General features: G+C 40.2%; 1 protein-coding gene and 1 non-coding gene across 2 annotated transcripts in view; both read right to left on the bottom strand.

Annotated features, from left to right (window-relative positions):
* Gucy2c (guanylate cyclase 2C) overlaps positions 1 to 27,891 on the bottom strand; it is a 66,184-nt gene that overhangs the window by 9,848 nt on the left and 28,445 nt on the right. Inside the window, exons 12-23 of the mRNA XM_020180227.2 lie at positions 26,819 to 26,924; positions 22,305 to 22,367; positions 21,485 to 21,556; positions 20,958 to 21,062; positions 18,413 to 18,499; positions 17,217 to 17,349; positions 13,630 to 13,767; positions 12,830 to 12,918; positions 8,747 to 8,838; positions 4,813 to 4,971; positions 1,438 to 1,630; positions 388 to 562 (exon numbers count right to left, since the gene is read on the bottom strand). Of these exons, the coding sequence (XP_020035816.1) occupies positions 388 to 562; positions 1,438 to 1,630; positions 4,813 to 4,971; positions 8,747 to 8,838; positions 12,830 to 12,918; positions 13,630 to 13,767; positions 17,217 to 17,349; positions 18,413 to 18,499; positions 20,958 to 21,062; positions 21,485 to 21,556; positions 22,305 to 22,367; positions 26,819 to 26,924 (1,412 nt within the window). The remainder of the gene's footprint in view (positions 1 to 387; positions 563 to 1,437; positions 1,631 to 4,812; positions 4,972 to 8,746; positions 8,839 to 12,829; positions 12,919 to 13,629; positions 13,768 to 17,216; positions 17,350 to 18,412; positions 18,500 to 20,957; positions 21,063 to 21,484; positions 21,557 to 22,304; positions 22,368 to 26,818; positions 26,925 to 27,891) is intronic.
* LOC141424316 (U1 spliceosomal RNA) lies at positions 20,467 to 20,630 on the bottom strand. Its single transcript, XR_012449266.1, has one exon. It is a non-coding gene; the product is annotated as a U1 spliceosomal RNA (small nuclear RNA).

Genomic DNA, 27,891 nt, shown 5'->3' with positions numbered 1-27,891 from the left:
AAGTATTATAGGAATTTGACAAGCTATTTTTAGCCCAATAGATAATCAAATCCAATTAGATACTATAAATATTTTAAGGAAAAAATACACAGAAGTTGGGACTGTGAAGAGGGAAGAAATGGGGAGGAGAGAAGCAGAGATGATGACTTAGGGTAAGTCCAGAGCTTTTTGTTGGTATTTATCCACCCAGGCATGAAAAGTGCTGGTAAGGTGTTGTTCCTGGTGCTCTCTAAGGACTGGGTCTAAATGTGTCAAGAAGTATAACAGGACCCCACACTTGGCACACAGAATGAAGAGTAAATTTTATGTGAAAATCAACTACATATGAAGACTTCCATGTTTTCTGATTTAGTTGGTCCCCATTTGCTAAGATGCTTAACTCCGTACCAGAATGAACTCCAATGCGAATCCAAACTGGAAGGCCAGGAAGATGCTCCAGCTCAAAGGTCCCTATGAAGCTGAGGATATCCAGGGCCATCTTGGAAATGTCGACTGCATGCCTATTGCCATTTCTCTTGGGCAAACCACTAGCCACCACGTAGGCATCACCAATGGTTTCCACCTGTGGAAATACTTTCTCATTAGTGAGTCTGCTCCTTCAAAAGGCACAGAAAGAGGGGGCGGGGAGCAGCGGGGAGAGATGGCCCAAACAATATATGCACATATGAATAAATGAATAAATAAACCAAAAAAAGACACAGAAATTAAACAAAAGTGTTAATCATATGTCAAACATAAGAAAGGTTTGGGAACTTAGTATGAAAAAAGTCCTGTACATCTTTTTCTGGGGCCAGTTTAAGTCCAATTCTTTGTCAATTTCTTTAGGGTTTTTTTTTTTAATAGGGTAGTTAAATAGATGATAAAACAGCTATAAAGGTCTTTAGTCATATTAAAGTACTTCATAATTATATGAATTGTAATTCTGTAAATGTTTAAATAATCTGATTGGTTCTATGTAATTTTAAGAATAACTTAATTAACAGAAAAGTAATATTTAGCACTTATCATTTTCTATATTTTATTTAACCAAAATAATTATAACCTCCTCCAAGACATATAAGACATGCTCTTGAAGTATGGTGCTCTTTTTGTTTTAAATTTATAACTCCAGTGTCTCTGCTCCATTTGTAATCAACCTAAACACTGTCCATTTTTTTTGGAGGGAATTTGAAAGCATGTCATTTTCTCTAAATGTAGTACTTAAAATCCATTCCTGCTGAAATTTGTTTCTTTTGTGCTGCTTCTTAAAGTTAAGTGGTAATTTGGATATCTGACCTTTCCAGTCCTTCTACTTCTCTTCCCTTTCAGTTTAGATTCAACTACTATTTCATTAAATGTTAAATTAGAGATGACAAGAGTAATAAAAGGAACAAACATTTCAGGTTCGGGTGACCTTGAACTATATAATTGTTTCAGCCTGTTAGGTGAAGCAGTTACCTTGTAGACATCATGGTGATCAACAATATGGTCAAAACTCTTATAGATGTCATTAAGCATGTCCACCACTTCCATGGGGGTGCTGTACTTGCAGATAGTAGTGAAACCTACAATGTCACTGAAGTAGATTGTAACTTCCTCATATAATTCTGGCTCCACGATGCCTTTCTCCTTCAGAGACTTAACCACTAGCCTAGATGAGGAAGGAAAAACAATGCCTTCAACTTCCATACGTATTTCCTGTCTTACATAAACATTTAGATTGTCCACCAGGACTATTGAGAATTTGACATTTTCAGTGAAAGCCAGCAAGTATCCAAGAAGCAAAAATAGGTTACATACACTGTACATAGGAACACTTTGCACACATGGACATATAATGCATGTATCTGAACTGAGAAGAATATAAGAAGATTCAGTCTTAACTTAGTATTTGGTTATTAACCCTAATACATATATTCACATAAACTTAATACCTATATAATTCTAATGCATATACATGCCTGCTCATTTTTTACCTTCTTATTGGTAATCAGCTTCTTACAAATCAAGAAGCAGAGATGGAGAGCTTGACTCACTATGGCTGCTGCCAAATTTGATTTTCTCATCAAAGTCAATAGTTTTGCTTCCTTGGCATGTTTAACATGGTATTGCTTAATATCACTTTGAAAGAATAATGTATTTTAAATTAATTTTGACATATATATTCTAAGCCAGAATTTCATTGGTACATTTTGACCTGGATTTGGGTCCTGTGAAAACCAAGTCAATCACTATGTAAACAAGTTACAACGGTAGAACTGGAGATGTCAAAGAGAAGCAACTTAGAATAGCTTTGTTGAAGAGATTTAAAGAGCAACATATCAGACTGAAGATTAAAAGAATCACAAGAATGGACTCCAGGCTTCCTTTGAGAAAAAAAGAGTGGGGGCTGACATGAGGGTGGGTGCTTTCTGTCTACCCTGGGGAACACTTTGGAGTCAACCTAAATAAAGAACCATTAAAATCAGAACCCCAAAGTTCAGAGGTGCCACAGCAGCCATTGAGAATAATTCCTTTTACAGATGAAAAAGCTAAGGCTTCCAGAGGAAGTGTGAATTTCCTAGGAACATACAGCCCACTAAAGACAGAGCTGGAATTAGAACTTGGTGATATCCTGTCCTTCAGTCTTTTCATTATCCCACACTTCTTCCACAAGCCAGGCCATGGATATTCAGGGAGCTGGGGAAGATTGAGAGATGTGCTGACTATAGCAAAGGCAGTATGTCTGGCCTCCCAGAAAACACACAGCCAGCCAATCAGCCACAAGGCTGTGAAACATTCATTTGAGAACTTTCTATTTGGCTCAATTGGTGCAGTTGCACAACTTAGAAAAACACCTATTTGTTGTGGCAGATGTAGTTCTGGGGTAGTAGTTGTTGGCTTGCCAGGTATAAAGTGCAGAGCATTTTGGAGGTTAGAAGGATGTCATGATTACATTGGATTTTCTGCCTTTTTTGTCCTTAGATTTTTACTGCTTATATTGGAAGTTAGGTGAGTTTGGAAAACAGCACATTACCCAGAGAAAGACGCTAATGTTGGTAAAAATGGAGGAAAGGGTATAACTTAACATGGTGAGCTTTGAGAACAGATTGTTGCCGACACAGATGGAGTTAGAAAACAGAGAAAGACTTGTCACAGAAAACAGAGAAAGGCTTGTCACAGAAGAAAAACTTCTATTTTACTATTTCAAAACCCCAAGGTACTGGTCACATAAACGTAAACATGTATGATATCCGGTTTCTACATTACCATCTGAGGTTTATTTATTCTTTTGCTACAAGTCTTTCTTTTGACTTCTAGTTATTATTCATGTATATTTTAACTTTGTTTTGCAAATATGAGGGATTTTCACATAGGTAATCAAAGTGTGTTTCCTGGAGTCATGGTATATGTAGCTATTGAAGAGACTGGCGCCTTTTCAAAACCTCTGGTGGTCCAAAACCATTTACCATCTAGTGGTCAAAGGGACTTATGAGACCAAAGCTAGGAAAGAGGCTGAGGTGCTAAGCCAGCTGTTTCGAACCATCTGAATGAAATTATTGGTTAAAACCACAGATACTGAAACCTGGGAAGGCAGTCAGACAGCCAGGATGTTGTGTGTGTGGTTTTTCAACTAGGCATAGAACGCCAGGCAAGGAATTGTGCATGATAGAATAAACATTTATGGAGCTCAGCTAAAAACTACCATCCCTGAAGTGAACATATAGGGTTCTAGCCTCTTCCAGGTGGACCAACCCGATTTGCCAACTCTTCACATTTTAATTCCTTGCTTACCCTAATATTCCTTAGTTATCACCTGAGTGCAACACTTGGAAACATTAAGCTGTTTGGGGATTTCAATCTTACTTCCTTTCTCTCTGTCATGGCTGTGATATTGCTTCACAAAGCAGAGGTCAGCCTGTAGATGCCTTCGTGGTAGTAAGACATCTGATGTGTTCCCCCACCTCCTCTACTGCAGACAACTCCTACTTCTTGTAACTTGGATTCTACTTGTGGTGTAAAGAAGAAAGCAAAGAACTAATACTTAGTCCTGGAAAGCATTTTACAGCTCATGCATTCCACTGGCAAACTTTAATTTCCTTTTGGAGATTGAGGAATTGAGGCAAGACAGACAGTGACTGGTCTAAAGTCATAGACTTTGTAAAAGTGGTACAGAGGTGTTAGAATCCAGGGTGGTCCATGCAGAGTCCACACTCCTGTGACACCACACGGTCATTGGAAAATGACCTCTTTCTTTTAGGTATTCAGAGTGCAAATGAGAATAAGACTTAGCAAGCTACAGGCATTTTTATATCCGATAATCTGGTGAAGAATATGCCCGGGAGGGGGAGGGCTTGGCACCAGTGGGAGGGGCAGGTGGTGGGGAAAGTATAGGAGGGTGAATGAGGTGCAAATAATGTGTACACATTTACGTAAATGCAAAAATGATACCTGTTGAACCTGTTCCAGGAATTGGGGGAAAAGGAGGGATGAAGGAGAGTGGTGGAAGGGTGAATTCAAGTATGATATATTTGATACATTGTAAGAAGCTTTGTAAATGCACATTGTACCTACACTCAGAACAACAGTAAAGGAAAAAAAAAGAAATAATGCAATCTTACTAAAGTATATTTTATAAATTTGATTTTCATTAACCTTACATTCTTACACTGAGTCTATTTAAGTCTGGAGTTGGAAGAAAAACTGGAAAAAATAAAGAATATGCCAAAGAACACAATACTATACAACACACCAACAACAATGCTAGATAGGAAGGTTGATGCCTTCAGTCTTAAGCCATGAAGTCCACCTGTGGAACCATGGGTTTCCACATCCTTGAAGAAGTTGCCTTACCGTGGGAGCAACATGAAGTTGAGTCTGTCAGCCCTGTCCCTCTCTGCCTTGTACAGCTGTGTCCTTTCCTCTACCAGATGTTCCAAGTTTCGAGAATATAGCTGTAGACGTCGGATCAAAGTATCCATATAAGATTCATTTTTTTGGTCATGAAAAAGGCTGTAGGTAGTAATAGACAAAGAGTGCTTACACATTATTCAGAAAACGTGAACACTTAAAAAATGATGGATGGGGAATTAAACAAAGAAAAATCAAAAGGTCAGGAAACAAAAAAAATTGTTGTTAGGAGAAATCAAAGAAATAGGGAAAGTCTTTTAAAAAGAGAAAACAAATGTTAGAATCATGGTTATCAACACAGGAGGGAATACTCCAGATTACTGTAAAATGTGTCACAAACTTTAAAGATGCTTAATATCTACCTGCTCATCAAATCAGCTATGAATTATCCTAAGGAAACAAGCATTAATGAGTTCAAAGTTATCTACATAGAAAGCCACAACATCCTTCACAGAGCAAGCATTTAAAAATAACCTAAAGGTGCAATAAAAGCATAGTGTAAATATTATGTGCAATGCAACATTAATGGAACACTAATGCAAATTAGGATAGTTGAATACACAGAAAGATGCTCCCTCTATATTATTCAATGAAAAAGTCAGTTTATAAAAATAGCAAAAATTAGAAGCCCCATTTTATTTTTTGAACACCTAGTGATCATCGACTATAAAACAGATATTTTTACTTTCTTGCTTACTCATTCACATTTTCTAAAATTTTAATAATATGCAATTTGCAGTAAAGGAAAACCTTGAGCCAGGGTCCTACAGCAAAAACCTATCTCTGGATTATTTTGTTAGAACAGGAGGCAGAGATAAGATGCTAGTTTTGTGTGACACAGGTAAGTCAGTGTAGAGCCCAGGGCAGAGACACCTTGAGTTCTCTTGGCGTCCTGTGACTCAGAGATGATGTTCCTAACGTGTGAGAGCACAGTGGCAGGTGCTGACAAACCACGGCCATTTCATCACTACAATAACATTTACAAGTTGCCACTTCTGCTTTCTGGAGAAAGTGGCTTATATCCTAATCCCCTGGAGTGAGGAGGGATACTTGTTAAAAATCCAGTATATTTCTGAGTCTTACCCAGACCCATTGCTAGGCACAGGATTAAGAAACTGCAAGTTTTTGGTTAGCAGTCTGCAAAAAACTGAAACTAGATCCATGTATATCACCCTATACCAATATTAACTCAAAATGGATCAAGGATCTTAATATCAGACCACAAACTCTAAAGTTGATACAGGAAAGAGTAAGAAATACTCTGGAGTTAGTAGGTATAGGTAAGAACTTTCTCAGTGGAACCCCAGCCCACAGCAACTAAGAGGTAGCATAGATATATGGGAACTCATAAAACTAAAAAGCTTCTGTTCCTCAAAAGAAATGGTCTCTAAACTGAAGAGAACACCCACAGAGTGGGAGAAAATATTTGCCAGCTACACATCAGACAAAAGACTGATAACCAGAATATATAGGGAACTTAAAAAACTAAAGTCTCCTAAAACTAGTGAACCAATAAAGAAATGGGCAAGTGAACTGAACAGAATTTTCTCAAAAGAAGAAATTCAAATGGCCAAAAAACACATGAAAAAATGCTCACCATCTCTAGCAATAAAGGAAACGCAAATTAAAACCACACTAAGATTCCACCTCACCCCTGTTAGAATAGCCATCATCAGCAATACCACCAACAACAGGTGTTGGCGAGGATGGGGGGAAAAAGGAACCCTCTTACACTGTTGGTGGGAATGTAAACTAGTACAACCACTCTGGAAAAAAATTTGGAGGCTACTTAAAAAGCTAGACATTGATCTACCATTTGATTCAGCAATACCACTCTTGGGGATATACCCAAAAGACTGTGACACAGGTTACTCCAGAGGCACCTGCACACCCATGTTTATTGCGGCACTATTCACAATAGCCAAGTTATGGAAGCAGCCAAGATGCCCCAGCACTGACAAATGGATTAAGAAAATGTGGTATCTATACACAATGGAATTTTATGCAGTCATGAAGAAGAATGAAATGTTATCATTCGCTGGTAAATGGATGGAATTGGAGAACATCATTCTGAGTGAGGTTAGCCTGGCCCAAAAGACCAAAAATTGTATGTTCTCCCTCATATGTGGACATTAGATCAAAGGCAAACACAACAATGGGATTGGACTTTGAGCACACGATAAAAGCGAGAGCACACAAGGGAGGTGTGAGGATAGGTAACACACCTAAAAAATTAGTTAGCATTTGTTGCCCTCAACACAGAGAAACTAAAGCAGATACCTTAAAAGCAACTGAGGCCAATAGGAGAAGGGGACCAGGAACTAGAGAAAAGGTTAGATCAAAAAGAATTAACCTAGAAGGTAACACACACTCACAGGAAATTAATGTGAGTCAACTCCCTGTATAGCTATCCTTATCTCAACCAGCACAAACCCTTGTTCCTTCCTATTATTGCTTATACTCTCTCTACAACAAAATTAGAGATAAGGGCAAAATAGTTTCTGCTGGGTATCGAGGGGGTATGGGGGAGAGGGAGGGGGCAGAGTGGGTGGTAAGGGAGGGGGTGGGGGCAGGGGGGAGAAATGACCCAAGCATTGTATGCACATATGAATAATAAAACAATAAAAATTAAAAAAAAAAGAAACTGCAAGTTTTAATAAGCTGTCAGAGGATTCTTTCTGGACCCCACCTAGTGCTGGGTAGAATAAGTGAGGAGCAGGTGGGAGGGATGAAGATGGATTGTTTCACTCTAGTATCATTGGATTCAATTAAAAAAGTCTCAGCTGCACATCTTAATTACCTGGGGAGCTATTAGCCCCACTGATGCCTGCCTGTACCCTTATATCAGGCTCCCTGGGGTAGAACTCAGAGTTCAGCACTTTGGAAGCTCATCAGTTCACTCCAACATGTAGCCAGGTTTGAGAGCCACCAACCCATCCAAGGCTAAGTTCAGGGGCCCTGTTTGTCTTCATGAATTTCATCTGTCATTGTATAGTCTCATCTGATCTTAGTAACAAGTTTGTGAAGAAGAGGCAAGAATTAAATCCTTTATTACTTCCTGCCCCATTCGCACACCTGACAGCTCAGTTCTCCGAGTCAATGACCACACTCTCATTAACTTTATCATAGCCAGCCCTGGGCTTTTAGCCTCATTAAGTATCTGATTTTTTTGACCCAATGAGAACTACAGAACGTTAGGACTGGAAGGAATGTAGAAATCATCTTGTTCGGTCCAATTTTACTAATGAGAACATCAACACCCAGTGATGGGAAGTGTTTGGTCCCATGTCCCACTGCAGGCTATTATCAGATTCTAGTGTGGAAACTGGAGCTCCCAACTCTTAATTCACTGTTCTTTTCCCCATCTGCAATGTGTTAGCTGAAAACATGAGACATGTAGAATTCAATCTTACTGGATAATTTGTGTGCTACTTTTGCTTTGACTTTGAATTACCTGATTCATGACACAAATCTTCAGTATGTAACACTAAAGCTGGTAACTTTTACGATCTTAAGAATGTGCTAATCTTAAGAGATATCTAGAGGCTTTATTGATAATCAGGACACATGATAGACTTCTAAATCCTAATTACCTGCAGAAGGGTCTGGAAACCATATTTTGAACAGAAAAATTTGTGATTGGTCAGAACTTATTTTTTAACCAGACAAGTTTGAACCTTGAGTATTTAACTTTTCAAGTGATTATGTCCCTGAGAAAATGGAATGTTAGTCTCCATCATTTTAATTTTATGAGACAGGTGTTGGTCACAGTCCGAGATTTTTCACTGGAAGAGGCATTTTTATTTGTTGGTGCTACTGCATGTCAACTACTGGAAAATCCAAAATTGGTGAAGAAAAGTAAAAATTTCTGCCATACCCAAATATCTTGGCCAGAGTGTTCTCAATTTTCTTGAAATCTGGTCTCTTCTCTGGATCTTCCTCCCAACAGTTTTTTACCAGTAGGTAGACCTGAAAGAAAAAAGGGAAGGATTCATTCAGGGGATGGTAACTAAATTGATATGGATATGTGTTCTCTTCTCTTCCTGGATGGGAGTAATTAAGTCAGGGAATATTTAAAAATATCTCCAACTCTGACAATGAGAAGGAGTCTCCAGCTCTATGTTTTCTGTCTTGGGCATCAACACTTCCACTACCTTAGATAGCCTTTCCCTTGGGTGAAGTTAATGAAAAATTAGATAAAATTTAGACAAGCTGATTGATGGAAGAGACTAAATGCTTTACAGGAGTGTGCAGAGTTTACCTTGAGGGAGGGCAAAAAATTACAGGACTTGGTGAGGATTAGATGAGGGACTCTACATGAGAAAAACAGCTCTACCTTCAGTGGTTCTCAGCTGCAGCTAGCAGTAGAATTGCCTGGGGAGCAGGTTTGAAATTTCTTAGTCCCAGGAGCTATCCCAAGGGATTCTGATTTCACTGGTTTGTGAAGTGACCTTACTAGGGCTCCCAGAGTTAGCAAATAACAACAAAGGACAGCCAGTTAAGTTAGAATTTCAGATAAACAATGAATAATTCATTAATATAAGTGTATCCCAAAATTTGGGCAAAGAGTATCAGTATATATATTTTTAAGTTCTCCTCATGATTGTAAAGCACAGGTGCCTTGGAGAAGAAACATAGAGAAAAGGGAGGTGTGTAGGAAGAGTAAACAGGCAGGAGGCTATGGGACCCTCACTTCATCTGACACCATGTATTTACAGCTCTTGCTGTAAAAATTTTGATCAAAAAGGGAGGTAAAAGCCATTTATTCTGAGTAAAGTCTGTTCTTCAGTCTGGATAAGAACAGGCTTATAAATAAATGGTACCACATGCAATTTCTGTCCCTGTACTTTGCCTGATCAATTCCCTGGGAAGAGACTAGAGCCATGACAGAGCCCCTGTCTACCCAGCTCCACCACAAGGTGATGTTTTGCCTTCATAAGTGGTCTGCTGGCTACCTTGCAGAATGGACAGAAACACCCAACCAAGTGGCTGAACGTGCAGATTTGGCTCCAAAGACTGAAATGAGGGATCCAGTTTTAGGTCTTTATTCTGTTGGAACCAGATACTAGACATGAAACCTTTTTTCATTTCCAACTCCAGAAACATGGAACTACACAAATGAATTGAGGATGGTAATGCTTTGGGGGGAAAGGTTTTAATCATCTCAATATATATGCAGCTCTCTAACCATATCCATAGGTTCTGCTTCCACACCCATGGATTCAACCTACTGCAGACTGAAAATATTCAGAAAAACATTTGGGTCCATATTGAACATGTACAAACTATTTCTTGTCATTCCCTAAACAATACAGTATGACAATTATTCACATAAAGTTTACATTGTGGTGGGTATTACAAGTGTTTTAGACATGGTTTCAAGCATACAGGAGGTGCATAGGTTTTATGCAAATGCTACACCATCTTATGTAAGGGACTAATATATACAAAGATCCTGGTATCTGCAGATCCTGGACCCAATTCCCTTTGGATACTGAGGGATGACTGTGCTCAGACTAGACTCTAGATATGCTGATTGTGGGGAGAATCCCACGATCCAGATGGTGGGGAGTGGAGTATGAGAAGAATATAAGAGTTTGACATAGCAAAATGTAGCAGCACAGCTACATTCAGAGAGTAGCCATCAAAGGTTTCTCTTGTTACACTGTCACTCCCCTCCCTGAGAACTATTGCTCCACCTCCTTGTTTGCCCCTGTATATAAAAGACTTGCTGAAGGAGGATTTGGTTTTGGTTTGGCTGGCTGCTACTGCTGACACTGCAGGTGGCTGCTGCTGTGTGTCTGTGAGTCTAAGGACCTAAACTTTAGGAGTTATGCTAGAGATTGGAAGAAACATGGGACAGTGCAAGTTGGAGGACTGAGACTTTAAAGAATAGAAAAGAAGTAAGGCTTTAAAGAATAGAGAAAAGTAAGGTTTTAAGGAATAGAGAAAAGAAGCAAAGTAAAAAAAGAGAAGTGAAAAGTTATGCTGTTGTGCGTCTCCATCTGAGCACCCAGCACACCTGACACCGGCTTTGTGCCTATCTTTTGTCTTTTCTGCATCTCCAGTCATCCCCAGTTAGGTCGGTAGGACAGGAGCTCACATGGGGCTCAAGACATACAAGTTTGAAGGAAGGGAGTAGTGATAGGAACAGTTGTATCTTAGAGTCCTGGGCTGTGATGTATCTTTGCTGTTGAAAAAGAGACAGCAGAAGAGAGCTAAGAGTGGCCCACTCATACCAGGCAGGGTCTGGTCCTCTGGTCCTAAAAACTTATCTTACAAATGGAAGGAAAATGTTTCTACTTTTATCCACAAAGAACAAAAGGTATTGTTTGTATTTTTTTTAAATAAACACCACAGATTTTAAAGTACTCCTTATCTTCTTGGATTTCTAAAACTCAGATAAAAATTTTAAGTAAATTTTCTTTTCTCAGCCCTTTAAGGCCTTTTTGAAAGACTGTTAAAAAGTTAAGCAAATACAGAAAGAAAATTTCCTTTTCCTTCAGAGGAAGGGGAGAAGTAGCAAAAGCACATTCCTCTATATTTTCTAGATGTTGTATTTATTTTTAAATTAGTAGGTTGTACATCTAATTAAGTACATCACATACATCACATGGACATCTTATTTTTTTTGTTTTCTTTTTTTTTGGAGGGGGTACTGGAGTTTGAATTTAGGGCCTTATGTTACTAGGGAGGTGCTCTACCACTTGAGCCATGCCCCCAGCCTTCTTTTCTTTAGTTATTTTTCAGATGGGGTCTCTTTTTTGTTTGTTTTGTTTTTAGTTAGGGCTGGCCTGTGATCACCCTACATATGGCTTCCCAAGTAGTTCAGATTATAGACGTGACCAACCATGCCTGGCAATCTCTTGTTCTGTTAGCTCATCAAAATTGAGACTGTGATGTGTCTTTTAAAAGCCAGCCCTTTCCTGAGTTGGAAGAGAAGGGGAAGGGAATGGGGAGCAAACATAGGCTGATAATAGGTCCCAAAGGTATATCTGTGTCCTAACCTCTATAGCCTCTTACAAATGGAAGGAAAATGTTTCTACTTTTATCCACAAAGAACAAAAGGTATTGTTCTGAGATGGATAATCCCAAGACTCCTTATGGAGAACTTAACCTATGAGGAGAACCCTGTACTTACATACCTATGCTTAAATTTAATCTAAATTAGGCATAGTAAGAGATCAACAAAAATAGCTAATGACAAAATAAAACAATTGTAATGATATATTGAAAAAAAATTGCCAGCATTACTACATATGCACTCGGAAACCATTATTAAGTAAATAATTGCTTGACTATAAGCATTCAATACCTCAACAGTAAATCTGATGCTCTAGGTGCCTACTGAGTGACTAATGGGAGGGTAGCATGTGCAGTGTGGATATGTTACACAAAGGGGTGATTTATATCTCCAACAGAGCATGAAGTTTCATCATGCTACTCAGAATGGTGCACAATTTAAAAGTCATGAATTGTTTATTCTGGAATTTTCCATTTAGTAGTTTTGGACCTCAATAACTTGGGTAACTGAAACCACAAAAAGCAAAACTACAGATAAGGGGACTGTTGTATTTGGAAGAAAAAAAAAAGGTTCTTACAGATACAATTAAAAGTCTTGAGATGTGGCAATTATGCCCCATCTCACCTGGGTGGGTCCAGAAGCAGTCATGTGTCCTAATAGTTAGAATGTAGGTGTAGAACAGATAGAAGAGAAGAGAATGTGAGCAAGAGGCAGAGTGTGCACCACAAGCCAATGACTGTCAACAGCCACCAGAAGCTTCTAAAGTACACAAAGAATGGATTCTGTCCTTAAAGTAGCACAGCCTTGCCAACAACTTGATTTCAGACTTCGAGCCTCCAGAATTATAACTGAACAAATTTTGATTGTTTTCACCCACTAGGTTTGTGGTCAATTGTAACACAGGAACATAAATGAATGCAGGGAGTATGTACTTACTTCCAGCTCCTTTTCCTCCGCTGTTTCCAGGAATAGGTCTGGGCGGAAGGGTTTTATTCCATAAGCATTTTCTACTCTGAAAATCTTCTCTGATTGGATGAGAATAAGTAAATAATAAGAAACGCATAAAGACTTTTTCAGCAGACTCTGAATTGGTTTCCGCCCCCCTCCCCCATGGCACTTGTGGGAGTGTCATAGAACCTGTTGGTTCTCTATAGATAGATGGTGAATGACACAAAGGTGGAGTCTTATCCCACTTATAACGTGGCGATAACCTTATGGGTGCTGCTGATGCTCTAAAACTCATCTCACCTGCCTTAGTCTTCCTCTGTCCACCACTCTGCTCCTGCTCCATAGATGCCTTAGTCATCCAAGAGTTGACACATAATAAATTCTCAAGCAGTGAGGATCAGATGGATGGATGAAGCATGTTCCTCTTGAGAGGACGTGACAAAAAACCAACCAACCAACCAGCCAAATAAACAAAACTCCTCTCTTAGTAAGAACTAAAATATGTGTGTTGTCTGACTGGAGTGCCTAGGTCAGTTGTTAAGCAGACATATTCTTATTGTAATGAATCAGAAGGAAAGGGAGAAATTGTAAGGGAAAAGTTCTTTAGCAATAATACTGACCATGACATCTGGCAGTGTTCATTGTCTATGCTTTTCAGAGCCCTCTCACATTGGATCCTTCCAATCCATGGACAATTTGCAGCCCAGATGAGAAGTTACTACATTCGTAGGTGAGGGGTGGTCTGGCTCCTCTCACCAGTGGAAGCTGATGAGGAGGTTCCGACTTACCATTGTGGTCCCGGCAGCTCAAAGTGTAGAAGGTTTCTCTCCGCAGGATGATCTCCTGGGCGATGATCCCATAGCTGTACACATCTCCTTTCTGAGAGACATTGGCTTGGCGGAGGTGCTCTGGGGCTGTCCACAAGTCTGTGTGTGTAGATATTGAGATGGCGAAAGTTGAGGGAGGAGTGGCTTGTGCATCTCCAACCTGCTTTTCCTTTCCCTCCCTCCTTCCCTCTCTCCCTACCTTTCTTCCTCCCTTCATTCCTTCCTCCCCCTTTCTCCCTCTCTCCCTCTCCTCCCTCCCTTCCTAAGGCAGTGCTGAGGATGGAATCCAGGGTCATGGGCATGCTAGGCAAGCCCTGTACCATTGAGCTGCATCCCCAGCCCCTTGCTTTTGTTCTGTAACTCCCTACACAATCCACCCTGAATACAGGGGTCTTTGAATTGATAAGGTTCCAAACTTTTGAGATGTTCTTGCTAACACAAGTGAAAGGAGGTGCAACACACACTTACTTTTTAAGCCAACCATGAAATTCCAGAATTGGGGTGAGGCTATATGGGAATATGTTCTCTACAACTGCTAGGCTAATGATACTGAAAACTTTTAAGGTTTACTTAGAAGAGGGGCTGGCAGACAGGAAGTACTCAGTAAATATATGTTGAATGAATGCAGTACACTATGAGAGGCTGACAAATTTATTTTTTAATATTTTTGCAGTTCTGAGGATTGAACTCAGGGTCTTGTGCATGCTAGGCAAGTGCTCTACCAGTGAGCTACACCTAGCCTGAGGCTGCGGTATTTAACAGCTAATGGAGCAAATGGAATGAATCTCTGAAAGCTTTTAGAAATGGCTCAAGCAGTAAGAGTGTCTGCCTAGCAAGTGTGAGGCCCTGAGTTCAAACCCCAGTGCTGCCAAAAAACATGTATCTTCAATCTATATTCTATTATTTAAATTATTATAATTTATTATTTCTTGTTTTAAATATATAGTGACTGTTATGATTTGGAAATGAAATGTCCTTCCAAAAGGCTTATGTATTGAGGCCTAGTTGATGGTGCTGTTGTGGGAAGTTCTGGAAACTTTAGGAGGTGGGACTTAACTTTAGGAGGAAGTAGGTCACTGGGGGTGTGTCTTTGGGGCTAGATCTTGCCCTGACCCTTTCCTGTCTCCTATTGTGCTTCCAGGTCTTCATGAGGTGAACAGCCTCCTTCTCCGTAGGTTCCCACAGCCATGATGCCTCAGGCTTTGCCTCAGGCACAAACTAATGAACCATGGGCTGAAACCTCTGAAATGGTGAGCCCAAGAAAATCTTTCCTCCTATTACATTGTTCATGTCAGGTGCTTGTGACAGCAACAGAAAGGCTAACTAGCACTGTTACTAGGATAAGATAAAAATAACACATTTAAACAAACACTGTCATTGACATTTTCCTGTGGCAGTGTACTGGCAGCCTCCAAGTCAGCTAGAGCCAGAGCTCTGAAGGTCCCACAGTATTCTTTAAAAATATGATGCTTGTAATTTCCTCACATTTTACTCTATTCCTGACAGTCTCATGCCTTACATCTAGTTCATTCTACACAAGTGAAAAGCCTGTATGCCCTGTGTTTCGTTTCTGTGGGCACTTGTGTTTTGGACCCCCATTACATATCTTATTTAGCAATGATAGGGACATACAAATAATTTTCCTTCACCATCCCTTGGAAAGTTTCAGTATCACCTAACTCCTTGAAAACCTTTTGAGATTTCTCTCTTTAGCAGTTTCAATGGACAATGTATAGATTCACATGACACGTTCAGTGCTCATCACAAATATATCTGCTGATATGTTTATGATGACATATACTTTCCCCAATTGGTTTTCCAAATATACATTGCTTTTTTATTTCTTCTTGAGACAGGATCTTACTATGTAGCCCAGGCTGGCCTTGAACGCTTGATTCCTCTGCCTCCTGAGTACTGGGATTGCAGGCACATGTCACCACACCAGGCCCTACATTGTCTTTTTGGACAGTACTGGGGTTTGAACTCAGGGCTTTGCACTTGCTAGGCAAGTGCTCTACCACTTGAGCCATGCCTCCAGTTCTATATTGCATTCTTAAATTCCTGTTTTATGAATAGTTGTGATTCGTGTATCATTGATCCTAAAGGTTTGAGATTGTTGAAAGGCAAATAAATCTACTTAAGCCGTACCCTCAAGTGACTGGCAACACAGATAGGCAGGTACAAATGAGCAATGTTCAGAAGGATGGGATTTGACCCGAAGGTCATCTAATTTGTTCATAGTGGGTCATGTGGAAGGATATTTGTTTCACTACCTCATAAGCCATGCTTGGCACACAGTAGTTCTTTTAGAAGAACTTACTGTGTTGAGTCTAATATCCTGATATACTTGGCGTGACATAGAAGTACAAGCAGAATTGTAATTCTGTTTTTATTAAGGAAAAACCAAAGGACTACTGAGGGCGTGTCATTGGGGGCTAGATCTTGCCCTGACCCCTTCTTCTCTCCTCTGTTTCCTGGCTTCCATGACGTGAACAGTCTCCTTCACAGGCTCCCACAGCCATGATGCTCAGCTTTGCCTTAGGCCCAAACAAATGAACCAAGAACTGAAACCTCTGAAACAGTGAGTCCAAATAAATCTTTCCTCCTTTTACATTGTTCTTATCAGGTGCTTGTGACAGCAACAGAAAGTCTGACCTCAAATCTTTAGGATCAATTATATGTGAATCACAAATACTCATAAGATAGGAATTTAAAAAGGCAATATAGAACTGGAGGTTTGGCTCCAATGGTAGAGCACTGGCATAGCAATGTAAGGTCCTGAGTTTAAACCCCAGTACCATGCCAAAAAGCAGTGTAGGGCCAGGCATGATGACACGTGCCTGCAATCCCAGTACTCAGGAGGCAGCAGCAGGAGGATCAAAATAGAGTTCAGATTTGGTGTCGAGGTAATATTTTGAGGCAACATGAGTCCTACATTTCTAAAGGTGTCTCATTGTGACTTACAGTAAAGACAGGATAAATATCCAACGTGAAAAACCCCTCATACTTTACAAGTCACATGTCTTCATATTACTTTTTCTGATCCTCACCACAATCCTGAAAATAAGTAAGACTACACTGATAAGAGTTGTTTTAAATCATACCTTATAACCACAGATAAATAAATGAGGTCTAGGATAAGACATGGGTCTTCTTCTTTGTTCCCTGTCTTCTTGGCAAAACTCTCATCCACTCTGTCTCAATTCTCTTCAACAAAGGAAGAGAGTTAAACCAGATCATTTCTAGGGTTTCTCCCTGTGCTAATCTTCCACAAGCCATGAGTTCTTCACAATTTCTCGTTGATATCAGGGGACACACAGCTGAACTTGAGGATAACATGCACAGAGGACATTTGTTTAACTCAAGAAGCGCTTGTTGACAGAAAAACGTGAGGTGCTGCAGACTGAGCCAGAATGTTGCCTCCTGTGGCTCCAAGTATTTATTTTCTGATCAGTTTCACCATTTCCTGGGCATTCTACGTGGCTTGGCAGAAAATGTAAAGAGAAAATGAATGTAGGATGCTAGTAAAAATTCCATTCATTACTGACCTTTTTTGGGAGGTAAAATGGAATTGCAGCCAAAATCAGTGATCTTCACGACCATTCTGCTGTCTACCACGCAGTTAGTGGACTTCAGGCGACCATGGACTTCAATCTTACTCGAGTGCAAATAGGACATCCCCTGATTTTTTTCCAGATGATAAGAAAACAAAGACATGACATCCTTTGGCTGCTTGATTATTTTAAAGAAATAAGTGACATTTTGAAACTATTTCAGTATACAGACAGCCATGTGATCAGTTTTTAAATTTAGTGCTATTAATTTTTCTTTAAAAATATTATAAGTCCTAATATTTGTCTGTGCATTGTGACATATATTTAGGTAACAGAGTAAAAAGGAAAATGTCTAAAGATTCTGATTAAGTAGTTGAGGTACAAGGTGGATATTTTTAAAGTATTTCCACTCAACACATATTTGGTCTGTGACCCTGTTTGTGTCTCTGGTCCTTGGCTAATTTTAAAATATGAATAATATTTCTGAAAGCCCTTGCCTTTCAGAAGGTAGAGGCTGGGCTGCATTACATTCTAAAGTTGAATCTAGTTCATTCCTTCTGTTTTGAAAGTGGAAGTCTATTTTTTGGCTCATATGCTGCTCTCTGGTGGCCAGAGGTGTCACAGCAGAAAGTGGTTTTCAGCCAGAATCACAGGACTGAAATGTGGATGGCAAACAGTTATAATAACGTTTTGTTCTGATTCTGATTCTATGTGACTTTCATATGATTTAGGACAGACTTTTCTTGATTCTTGAATGAGGCCCTGATTACTGGTGTCTACCATGTCTGTGTGTAATCATGTTCAAATTTCTACAGCCTCATGAAAAATGCCTGCCTGCAATTAATATAAAATTGAAGATTAAGTTAATTGAGGATTAAGTTGCCTTCTCTACAGTTTTATATGATTTTGATTTCTCACAAATGTATGAAAATGTGTGTGTTACACCCAGAATACAAAGATATAATGACAAAAACTAATATAACCAATACGTATTGAACATTGGCTTTTACCAGGCCTTGTAGGAAGCACATGCATTATTCCATTTTAAAAAAACCTCACATAAGACATAGCTCCTCTTACTCTCATTTTGCAGATGAAGAAACCAGTGCACAGGGAAGTTGAGTAACTGCTAGATCTGTTTTTTTATGTTTAATTTTCATGAATGTCTTTTGTGTTTGTAGGTCTCTTACCTTAGCAATATCATACAAGACAGAGATCTTAAACTCCCAATCCATGAATGTTCCATCAGGGTAGGAAATTGTGTCATTTAAAACTTCCTGAGTAAGAGAAAAAGAGGAAGAAGATGAGTTGTTGCAAGGAAAGTGTGAGAATGCTATTATGAGCCACATAGAGATTTCATGGAATCATGGGAACAAATTGGAACTTCATTGTTCTGGTTTCCAAGAACAGAGTTGTTTGGACCTTGCCCTGTGTATCTCTTCATCTGTGTCCTTTAAAATAAGCCAGTTATAGTAAATAAACTGTTTCCCCTGAGTTCTGAGAGTCACTCTAGCAACTTATCAGATTCAAGAAGGGAGTCATGGGAGCTCCAGGTTTATAGCTGGTTGGACAAAGGAGGCATGGAACTTGCAACTGGTGTCTGAGGTGAGGACATCTTGTGGGATGGAACCCTTAACCTATGCATTCTGATTCCTAGTGTCAGAATTGCCTGAACACCCAGATCTGTCCAGAGAATGGAAGAGTTGGTTGTTGATGCAGGACCCCCCATGTCTGATGTCTGAAGGGTGGGTGAAACTGGTTCAGAATTGGGGTTTTAAATTTTTACTTTCCAAGTCAGGTTTGCATGATTATATAGCTTTTGAAAAATTTCCTTTTTAAAGATATTATAATTTAATTCTGATGAAATATTCTTTCATAGTTAGAAGCCTCTTCTCACTGCTTTTTCTCTCTCTCTCTTTTTTTTTTTTTTGGCAGTACTAAGGTTTGAAGTCATGGCCTCATGCTTGCTAGGCAAGTGTTCTATCACTTGAACCACACCACCATCTCTTTTTGCTTTAGGTAATTTTTCAGATAGGGTCTTTTTGCCTGGGACCAGCTTCAAACCATAATTCTCCTATCTATGCCTCCCATGTAGCTGGGATGATAGGTATGAGCCACCACACTTGGTTTATTTGTGGAGATGGGATCTTGCTAACTTTTTTCCCAGGTTGGCCTCAAATGGAGATCCTCCTAATCTCTGCTTGCTGAATAACTGGGATTACAAGTGTGAGACACTGTGCCTGGCCCACCTGCTTTTTTATTCCCACTATTTTGTATATTTGCTTGTTTATTTATTTAATTTTGGTGGTACTGGGATTGCTATGCAGGCTGTCTCTCACTCGAGCCATGTCTTTAGAAATATTTTTTTAAATCATAATTTGAAGTGAGAGACTTGCGTGTTTTTAATATTTTATTAAAACTCACAAGTGCATGTTAAGAGTCTATTTTGCTTTATAATGACTGATATTTAAAAGTTTCTTTGCCTTAGGTCATAGTTATTCTTCTAAATTTTGAGAATACATTTGGAGAGCTGGTGCTCTTGCTTTTGTAAAATTGAAGCTTATTGAAGAATTAAGAATTTCCATATTAGTTTTAACAAGTGGTGATTTAAAAATTTTATTGAATTATGAATATTTGGATCTCTTTGAAGCTGCCAGTGATAGCCTTAGGGTTCTGGCTTTGTTATGAGGATGTGAAGTTATTGGAGGCATTGGTTGCGAATGTCACCCAAAGGCAGAGTGATCATACATATGGTTTGCTTGGGCTGGTTACAGTCTGTACATGTTATTCCAGCATAATTATTACAGTATCCCCTTCACTGTCACCCAGAGATATCTGAAAGGCTGAAAGCTGTCATAATACATGCCCAGACACTTCTCCGGGTGAGGTGCAAATATTTCAGCGCTCTCTGCAGCCATTGTCCAGGTTTCTTGCCCTTTTTCAGGTTGTGTTTCTGCTTGACACCTGCCTTTGCTCTCTGCGCGTGGACTACGCTTGCCTTTCAAAGCTATACTGTGACTTGATGTGCCTAGCTTGAAGCTGCTTCTTCCCGTGACCTTGACTCAGTCCTATTGTTCTTCCTCTTTCTTCTAGGACCTGCTCAGCCAGAATACTTGACCCCATTTGGCAACCTCTTGTAAGACAGTGGGGTAGAAAGTACAGGGGCAGAACCAGGACTTATGAACCAGTCTTCCGGTGTTCCTTTTGGTGTTGACATAGCAACCATCCACTGCTCTTTTTTTTTTAGGGGAGAGTGCGAACGCAGTCCCCCACTACCACAAATTATGCAGTCGAGTTTCCCACATTTGGGGAAATCGCAGGGGTCAGCACATCCGGAGTGCAATGGATAAGCCTCGCCCTGGGAAAACCACCTTCGTGATCATGGTATCTCCCCTGCCAGGTAAGTATGCCACTGCTCTTTTAATGCAAAGGTGAATACTCAAGTAAAAGAAAATACATTTGAAGTAATCACTCACTTTCACTTTTCCATTTACTTTCTCTGATTCTCCCCTTCCTCAAATCTACACACCTTTTTTGAATATTGTGTGGCTTGTTTGTAAAGATATAAGACTAATAAAAATCTGAGGAATATAGTTTGGGAAGTATGTGGACCCACCAACTTTCCTCATAATTTTCTAATATCATTTCACTTGCTAAATATTTTAAACAGTCTACTGGATATTTTTTTCATATGGTAGACTACTTACGAAACTGTTAATGACAATGGTTTCTTACCCGGAGCGATCCTCTCTCACAGTATTCAATCACCCCAAAGATTCTGGTGTCCAGCTTGACTGTGCCATAGAACTTGGTCAGGTTGTAATAGTCAGACTGAAGCAACTAGAATATGAGCCAGAGAGGAGTGTTCCATAGTCAAGATTTATGTACAATAAAACGTGTTTCATTTGTGATCTTCCATAAGAAGTATTGCTCTTAATAAAAAGAGTCACAACACGCCTTTCTTACTACACACCTTGTTATCTTAATGTCTTTCTTTTGTCAGCAAAGGAACTTGAACAAAAACTCTAGCTACTTTTCCACAATATTGGGACCATATTTTTTAAATGTTTTACACCATCAAACTTTACTCTCTAACATTGGTAGAATTTTCTTGGCAGAATTTTCAACAAGAAGCAAAGCTGTCCATTTCTTTGTCTGGGGGCTTCTCTGTCAGTATCTGCAAGAACACCACTAGGTACCTCCATGTTTAGGGAAAAAGGATGGGAACTAATTCTCAAGAGTTTGAAGCCCAGGACACATACCTTATTCAATTCTATCTTCTGTTTCTCAGTGAAATTTCCATCACTGTGCTTGAGATCTTTGAGAATCACTCGCTGTAAAGATCAATTGATTAAAGAGATATTGTTGTAGTATAATTCCTTATACGCATGGTATAGTAATTTGTTTTCATGTCCTATTAGATGGTTAGTTTTTAGAGTAGTATTTGATTAATGTCTACATCTACGGTGCCTAGTACTTGGTATATAGTAGGCTTGGGTGTGAATACTTCTTGTTGAATGACTAGGGGAAATAGAAGACAAGAAGGGAGGAATAAAGGAGGTAAAGAGAGAGAAAAAGAGGGAGGGAGAGAAGGCGGGAGGGAGAGAGAGAGAGGAAGGGAGGGAGGAAAAAAGGAAAAATATGCAAACCTCCATGTGGGATTTTCAGGAATGAACTATAATATAAGGGTTGTGCTGAGTGCTCTGGGTCTCTTTCATGTTTCCTTTCCTTCCTATTGTCCACCCTTCCCAAATATTCCATTTGCCCTTCCGTTTCCCCAGGATAGTGAGTTGGATTTGTTATTGTTTGTTTATTGGAACCGGGGTTTGAACTCAGGACTTTGTGCTTCCTAGGCAGGTGCTCTACTGCTTGAGCTGTGCCTCCAGCCTGTGGACTGTGAGTTCTGTAACTTTGAGGCAGAGCCCTGCCCATCCCTGTGAAGCTCCAGGAACTGCCTCTTCAAGCAACCTGGGCACCCCTACCATTGTGCTGCCAAGGTCAGAGACTGGGGTAAGGACAGGTCAGAAGACATAGCACATACCCAAGTTGAGAGTTCAGAGAAGCAGAGAAGACTATAGTCACCTTTTGGTCATATTTGCATTGTCGTAGTCTCTGGATTGGATCTCGTCTCTTGTCATCATCAATCTGGCACAAGAAAAGTCTAATTATTCCCCACCTTCATATCTGTCCTGACCACTGCCAGCAGAGGCCAAGAGACTCCTCCAAGGGAGCTGTATCTGTTGTGTGCTCACCCAGCATGTGGGCAGGCTCCCAGAAACACTTGTAATTAACTTGCTTTTCCAGCCCACTACTCTCCTTCTCTTTCCAACAATCTCTTCTTCCAAGAGATCTACCACTCTCATGCTCATCTCTGGGGTTTCCTCCCTTCCTCTTTCCTCCCTCCCTCTTCTGCACCTGCTTCATCCAGGGATTTTCTTTGCTTCCTTCCACCTTTAGCTCCCTCCTTCTGAGAATCATTGCCTATAGCTATAGTCAGATGCTCTTACAGAAGGATGCCAGAGAAGGATGCTGTGCATTTGAGTTGCAAATTTATGTCTAAAGGGCCATGTACCAACACAAACTGGGCCAGGTGTCTAAGGGGAGCAGTCCGATCAGGTCTGGGTTTAGTCAGATCAGCTGATTTGTCAAACGAAGCTAATAATACAGATTTTTGCTTTCTAGTCCATGATATTTATAAGTGGGCGATTGATTTAAAAGATGTTAAACTTTGAACAACACACACACACACACACACACACACACACACACACACACACTCACAAAAACACCCCTGTAGGCCAGGTAGTGCTTTTGTCCTGCCAGTTAATGACTTCTGGTCTAAAGACAGAGAATAGGTTAGAAGCTAATACATTTTTCAATTTGACTCTCACAAAAACCTGAGAATAGGTTTTATTATCTTTGTTAAATAGTTGTTAATTAATAGGTTTAATTATCTTTGTTAAATTCTACCTTCCAAGGCCATCTTAAAATATGAGAGAAATAAATTATATCAAGTTCTAAGCATGGAGATTAATAAATGTGTCCGGCTAAAGCCAGGACACACTTGCACATAAATTTATTAAACATCAAAATCCTTGTCTTTCAGAAAAAGCTTCTAGAATCTACTCAAGGACAGTTTGGAACTGGCTTTCCAGCAATGGACATGAGCAGCTAGTTTGTTCAGTCAATGACCTTTTGATGTCACAGACTCAACTACCACACATAGAGCATGATAATTACCTCACTCCATCCCAAAAGAAGCAGGAGACAGAGGTGAGAAGAGGCATGATGTCCATTTACTCCCGCACAGAGGAACCTTCTTGCTCTCTATTGCCACAACCAACAAGCAGCTTCTCCCTCTCTATTGCCACAAATTCCCCTGCTAACCTCTGATGGGGAGGCAGATTTGAGCTCAGAGCTCTTGGTTTCCTTGCAGCTCAGCCCCTAAACTACTGAGTCTTTTCTTTTTTGCAAAACCTGGTACCATACTATTGGCATCTATCATGTCAGCAGCCGCCCTCACTTGATATCAATAGTTATCTTTTCTTCTTCTCAATTTACAAATGAGGCATCAAAGATTTAGATGGCATTACACCTTTGTCACATAGGAAGAGTGTCGGAGCCTCAGCTGTTTTTCTGCTTGTCTAGTTAGTGTTCTTTTTGCTGTTTCTGACCTAATGAGGTCATTTAAACTATTGGAACCTTGGTCTTTCACTCTGCTGCGATAGCTCATAGGTGACTTGGAGATCAAATGAAACAATCTGTGAAGTTTTTCTTGCAAGCTAACAGACTTCTCTCCTTATTCTCAAAGGAGTTATCATCATCTTTATCATTTTCTCTGAGGTGTTACTCTGTTCCTTGCTTTTCCTGACTTCTCTTTTTTGTCTTGATTCTCTGGTCTGGCTTTCCGGACCCTTGGTCCTGGTATAGTTGATCTTTTATCATCTCATCCCTTAGGCTTGCTTCCTATTTCTGTCTTCAGAGAGTCTCCAGAACTTGAACCATTCCCTGTCTGGTTGTACGGTGTTTTCCATTCCTTTTGACTTTGCTTTTCTCCTGTTCTACCTGACTCGCAGCACCCAATGACCACTCTGTACAAACCAGTTCCCAGTCCACCTGCTCCCCAGTCTCCCTGAGCTCAGGGCAACAACAGTATCCCCATGCTTGGACTCATTTCTAACTTCCCTCCTTTGAGTTTTCTGACCTTAGTGACTAACCTGATATATGTACTAATAAAAATTCTACACTCATAAATTCTGTACAGAGCTGAGCTAAAAGGGACCCTGGCCACCTCCCTGTGGCCTTAAAGGATGGACATAAGGAAAAGCAGGACAGACCAAAATAAGGATGGTGTGAGGATTACAACCCACCAATCAGAATGATGCAGGCACAGCCAACCAAAATACTGCTTTTCACATACCTAATTAGCATAGAGATGAGGCAATGGTCCTGGAAAAAAATGGATAAAAACCTCTAACCTCTTCCCTTCTCTGGCACCCCTGCTGGGGAGCTCCTCCTCACTCAAGTGGGGACTTTGCTCTTTCTCTTACTACACTTTCCCACCTCTATGCACACCCCTTTGCTGTCCACAAAGTTCATTCTTTGGCTTTCTGAGACAAGAAACCAGAATGCCAGCCCTTCCTCTGCCTAAACACCTAAAGCCAGGGAGACTTTTGGTCCTACATAAATCTCTCATAACAGAACTGACAAGGGATAGACGGGTTATACTTCCAGGAATATTTAGATTTTAAGAAAACAATGTCTTAGGCTTTATCCAAAGAATCAAATACGAACTGTGGGATTTTTGAAGAGGGAAGAAAGTATTTGAGGAGTACCAAACCTGAACTTATACAAATGGGGTATGTGAGGGAGCCCATCCAGACAATCCAGAGACAGAGTACTGGTGTCTGTGTCTCCTTCCTTTTCCTAGTGTTAAACTCAATAAGCAGGAGGCCACTGGCCTGATGCTGACTCCATTTTTGAGTTCCTATGTAACAATCCACAGTTTAACTTATATTCAAATGGCAGTTTCACAGGCAGTCAACAAATCAGACCATTCCCAAATAAGGCCAGGTTTAGCTCTAACCAATGAAGTTCTTTCTGTACTTTGCCTCTGCATAAGCTATAAAAAGGTCACTGCCTGGTGCAGAGTGCCCTCTGAGCCTGTTTTGGTTTTGAGTGCTGCCTACCTCATAAATAACTTTTGTTAAAATAAACTCTGTAAAGTTTAATCTGTCTAAAACTTTTCTTTTAACACTAGATACTTCAAGTTAATAATTTATGTCAAAAAATTCTCTCCTTGGAAATCCAATAGTCTTATGGTCATTTACACCTTACTGAGAATTATTGAAGACATATTTCATCCTGATACTTGTCTGATATAGACTGGTCTTTGTGAATAGAATTTTTTTTATTACTTTTTTGGGGGGCAGTGCTAGGGTTTGAACTCAGGGCCTCACGCTTGCTAGGCAGGCGCTGTACCACTTGACCCACTCCACCAGTTGAATAGAATTTTTATGTTGAGGTTCAGAATGCAGCAGAAGGGGCACTCTAGAACATGGAGCATTTCTGGAGAAAAGAAAGACCCAGTCCTTGTACAGCTGTGAGGGGATCTGAGCCATTACAGAGAAGCATGCAGGACTTGGGATGGAGTGTCAGGGGATGGAGTGTCAAGGGTTCTAAAAGCAAATGTGGCCCATATAGCTAACATTCCATTTGTTCTGATTTTGTGCAAGGAGGCATCTCAAATCACACTCTCTTATTGACCCTACTCTACTCTGAGTGAAGCCATGAGTTCCCTCATGTGGAGGTCCTGTGTCTCTCATCTCCTTTTACAATGCTTCAGTGTAAAATCATAACAATTATGTGGTGTTAGAGTCTTAGACTTTACAATTAGATACTCTTGGCTCAAATCATTGCCATGTTTCTGGAATTCTAGCCTTGTTACCTTCTGGGGTTCAGGGGAAGATGAAATGCGCTTATGTACCTGGTGCATAATAAGTGCTCAGCAAGTGTTAGCTATTGTTATTTGTAGTCTTCTTGCTATCTACACATGACCCTGCGCCCTTTCTTAATCCTTGTTCTCATCTGCAAAGCCATGATCCTAAAGCATAACTCACTGGTTCCTTGTGAGGAGTAAATGAGCAGTATAGTTCCAGCATTGAGTGCAGTAGTGGGGGTGAGTTGTTAATCCTGGCTACTGACTGCATTTCCCAGCTAAGGGAGAACATCAACAAACATCAGCAGAAGCTTCTTTCTTCAACAATGAGCAGGGTAAGTGATGGGTTGTCAGTCTGAGTAGATATTAGTATGCAAGGTTTAGGGGAATTAAAATGCTCCACCCACTCCTACATTCCTTCCAGGCCAAATTCCCAGCATGTGCGTTTCTCTTCTGGGTCAGATGCAAACAGAGTGACATACCACATTTCAGCCTCCTGTGATGTGTTCAGTGGACTAACAGGTTGGCATTTGGAAACTGAAAGCTAGAAAAAGTCTCAGTCTTGGATTGCTACTTGGCAGAATCCTACCACACCACCAAAGTCTTCTAAAATCCTTGGCAAAATGCACCATACTTCAACTGGTAAGGGGAGCCTTACCTTCAGGCTGATGTGGTTGGTTTCATTAGTCTCCAGAGGAAAGACGTTTTCAGGAGGAATGTGGGACCATTTTTTCTGACGAAGCTCATTATCCCTTTTATATTTTCTGTGGAAGGAATAGGACAGTCACGTGGCGTTTATTAGTACCCACACATCAGCTCTTGAACACTGGGGAAAATTTAGGACCCTAGTATTCTCAGGTAGACGTGAGTTGAGAGAGGGTAACCCAATGGTGTTACTCCATGTTCCCCAAACTGGTAAGTGGTGGCCTTCAGTGACCTTAACGATTTCTGATGGACTTTCCTGCTCTTTTTTTTTTTCAATTTCACTTTCCCAGGTCACGAAGATAGTCCTCATGATAATAAAGGATCTGAACTGATGCCATGGAAAGGATAGGGGAAAAAATGAAAACCGACAACTTTTGAAAGGCTAAAATGTTCATTTTTAAATGCCAGCGAAAGCACCAGATCCCTAATTTAGCCAGTTCCTCTCACACATCTGTTGTTGGGCACCAGTCGCTCATAACTTTAATCCTAGCTACTTGGGAGGCTGAGATTGGGAGCATCACAGTTTCAGGCCAGCCCAGGCAAAAAGTCCATAAGGCCTTGTCCCAACAGAAAAAGCTGAGTGTGGTGGTGCGTACCTCTTGTACCAGCGACTGTGGGAAGCGTAAATGGGAGAATTGCAGCCTAGGCTGGTCCAGGCAAAAAGTGAGACCCTATCTCCAAAATAATCAGAGCAAAAAGGAATGGAGGAATGGCTCAAATGGTAGAGCAGCTGTTAAGTCAGCATGAAGCCCTGAATTCAAACCCTAATACATATATATATATTTTTCCATAAATGGAAAGTACAGGAAAAGAGTAATAACATTTACCCAACATATAAAATATTAGGGTTTTGTCATTATTTCCTTCAGATGGCACAGATGAAACATTCTTGGGTGACAGAGGAGGCACGCACTTTCAACTTCATGGATATACCAAATTGCTTCCCAAAGGGGTGGTGCCAATTGAGAATTCTTTTTTTGAGAATTCCTGTTTCCTATACTCTTGAAAACATTTGGTACTGATAAA

This window comes from Castor canadensis, chromosome 6, assembly GCF_047511655.1.
Source record: "Castor canadensis chromosome 6, mCasCan1.hap1v2, whole genome shotgun sequence".
Classification (NCBI taxonomy): Eukaryota; Metazoa; Chordata; class Mammalia; order Rodentia; family Castoridae; genus Castor; species Castor canadensis.
The sequence above is the reverse complement of the archived record's forward strand: the minus strand, read 5'-3'. Positions and strand labels throughout refer to the sequence as shown.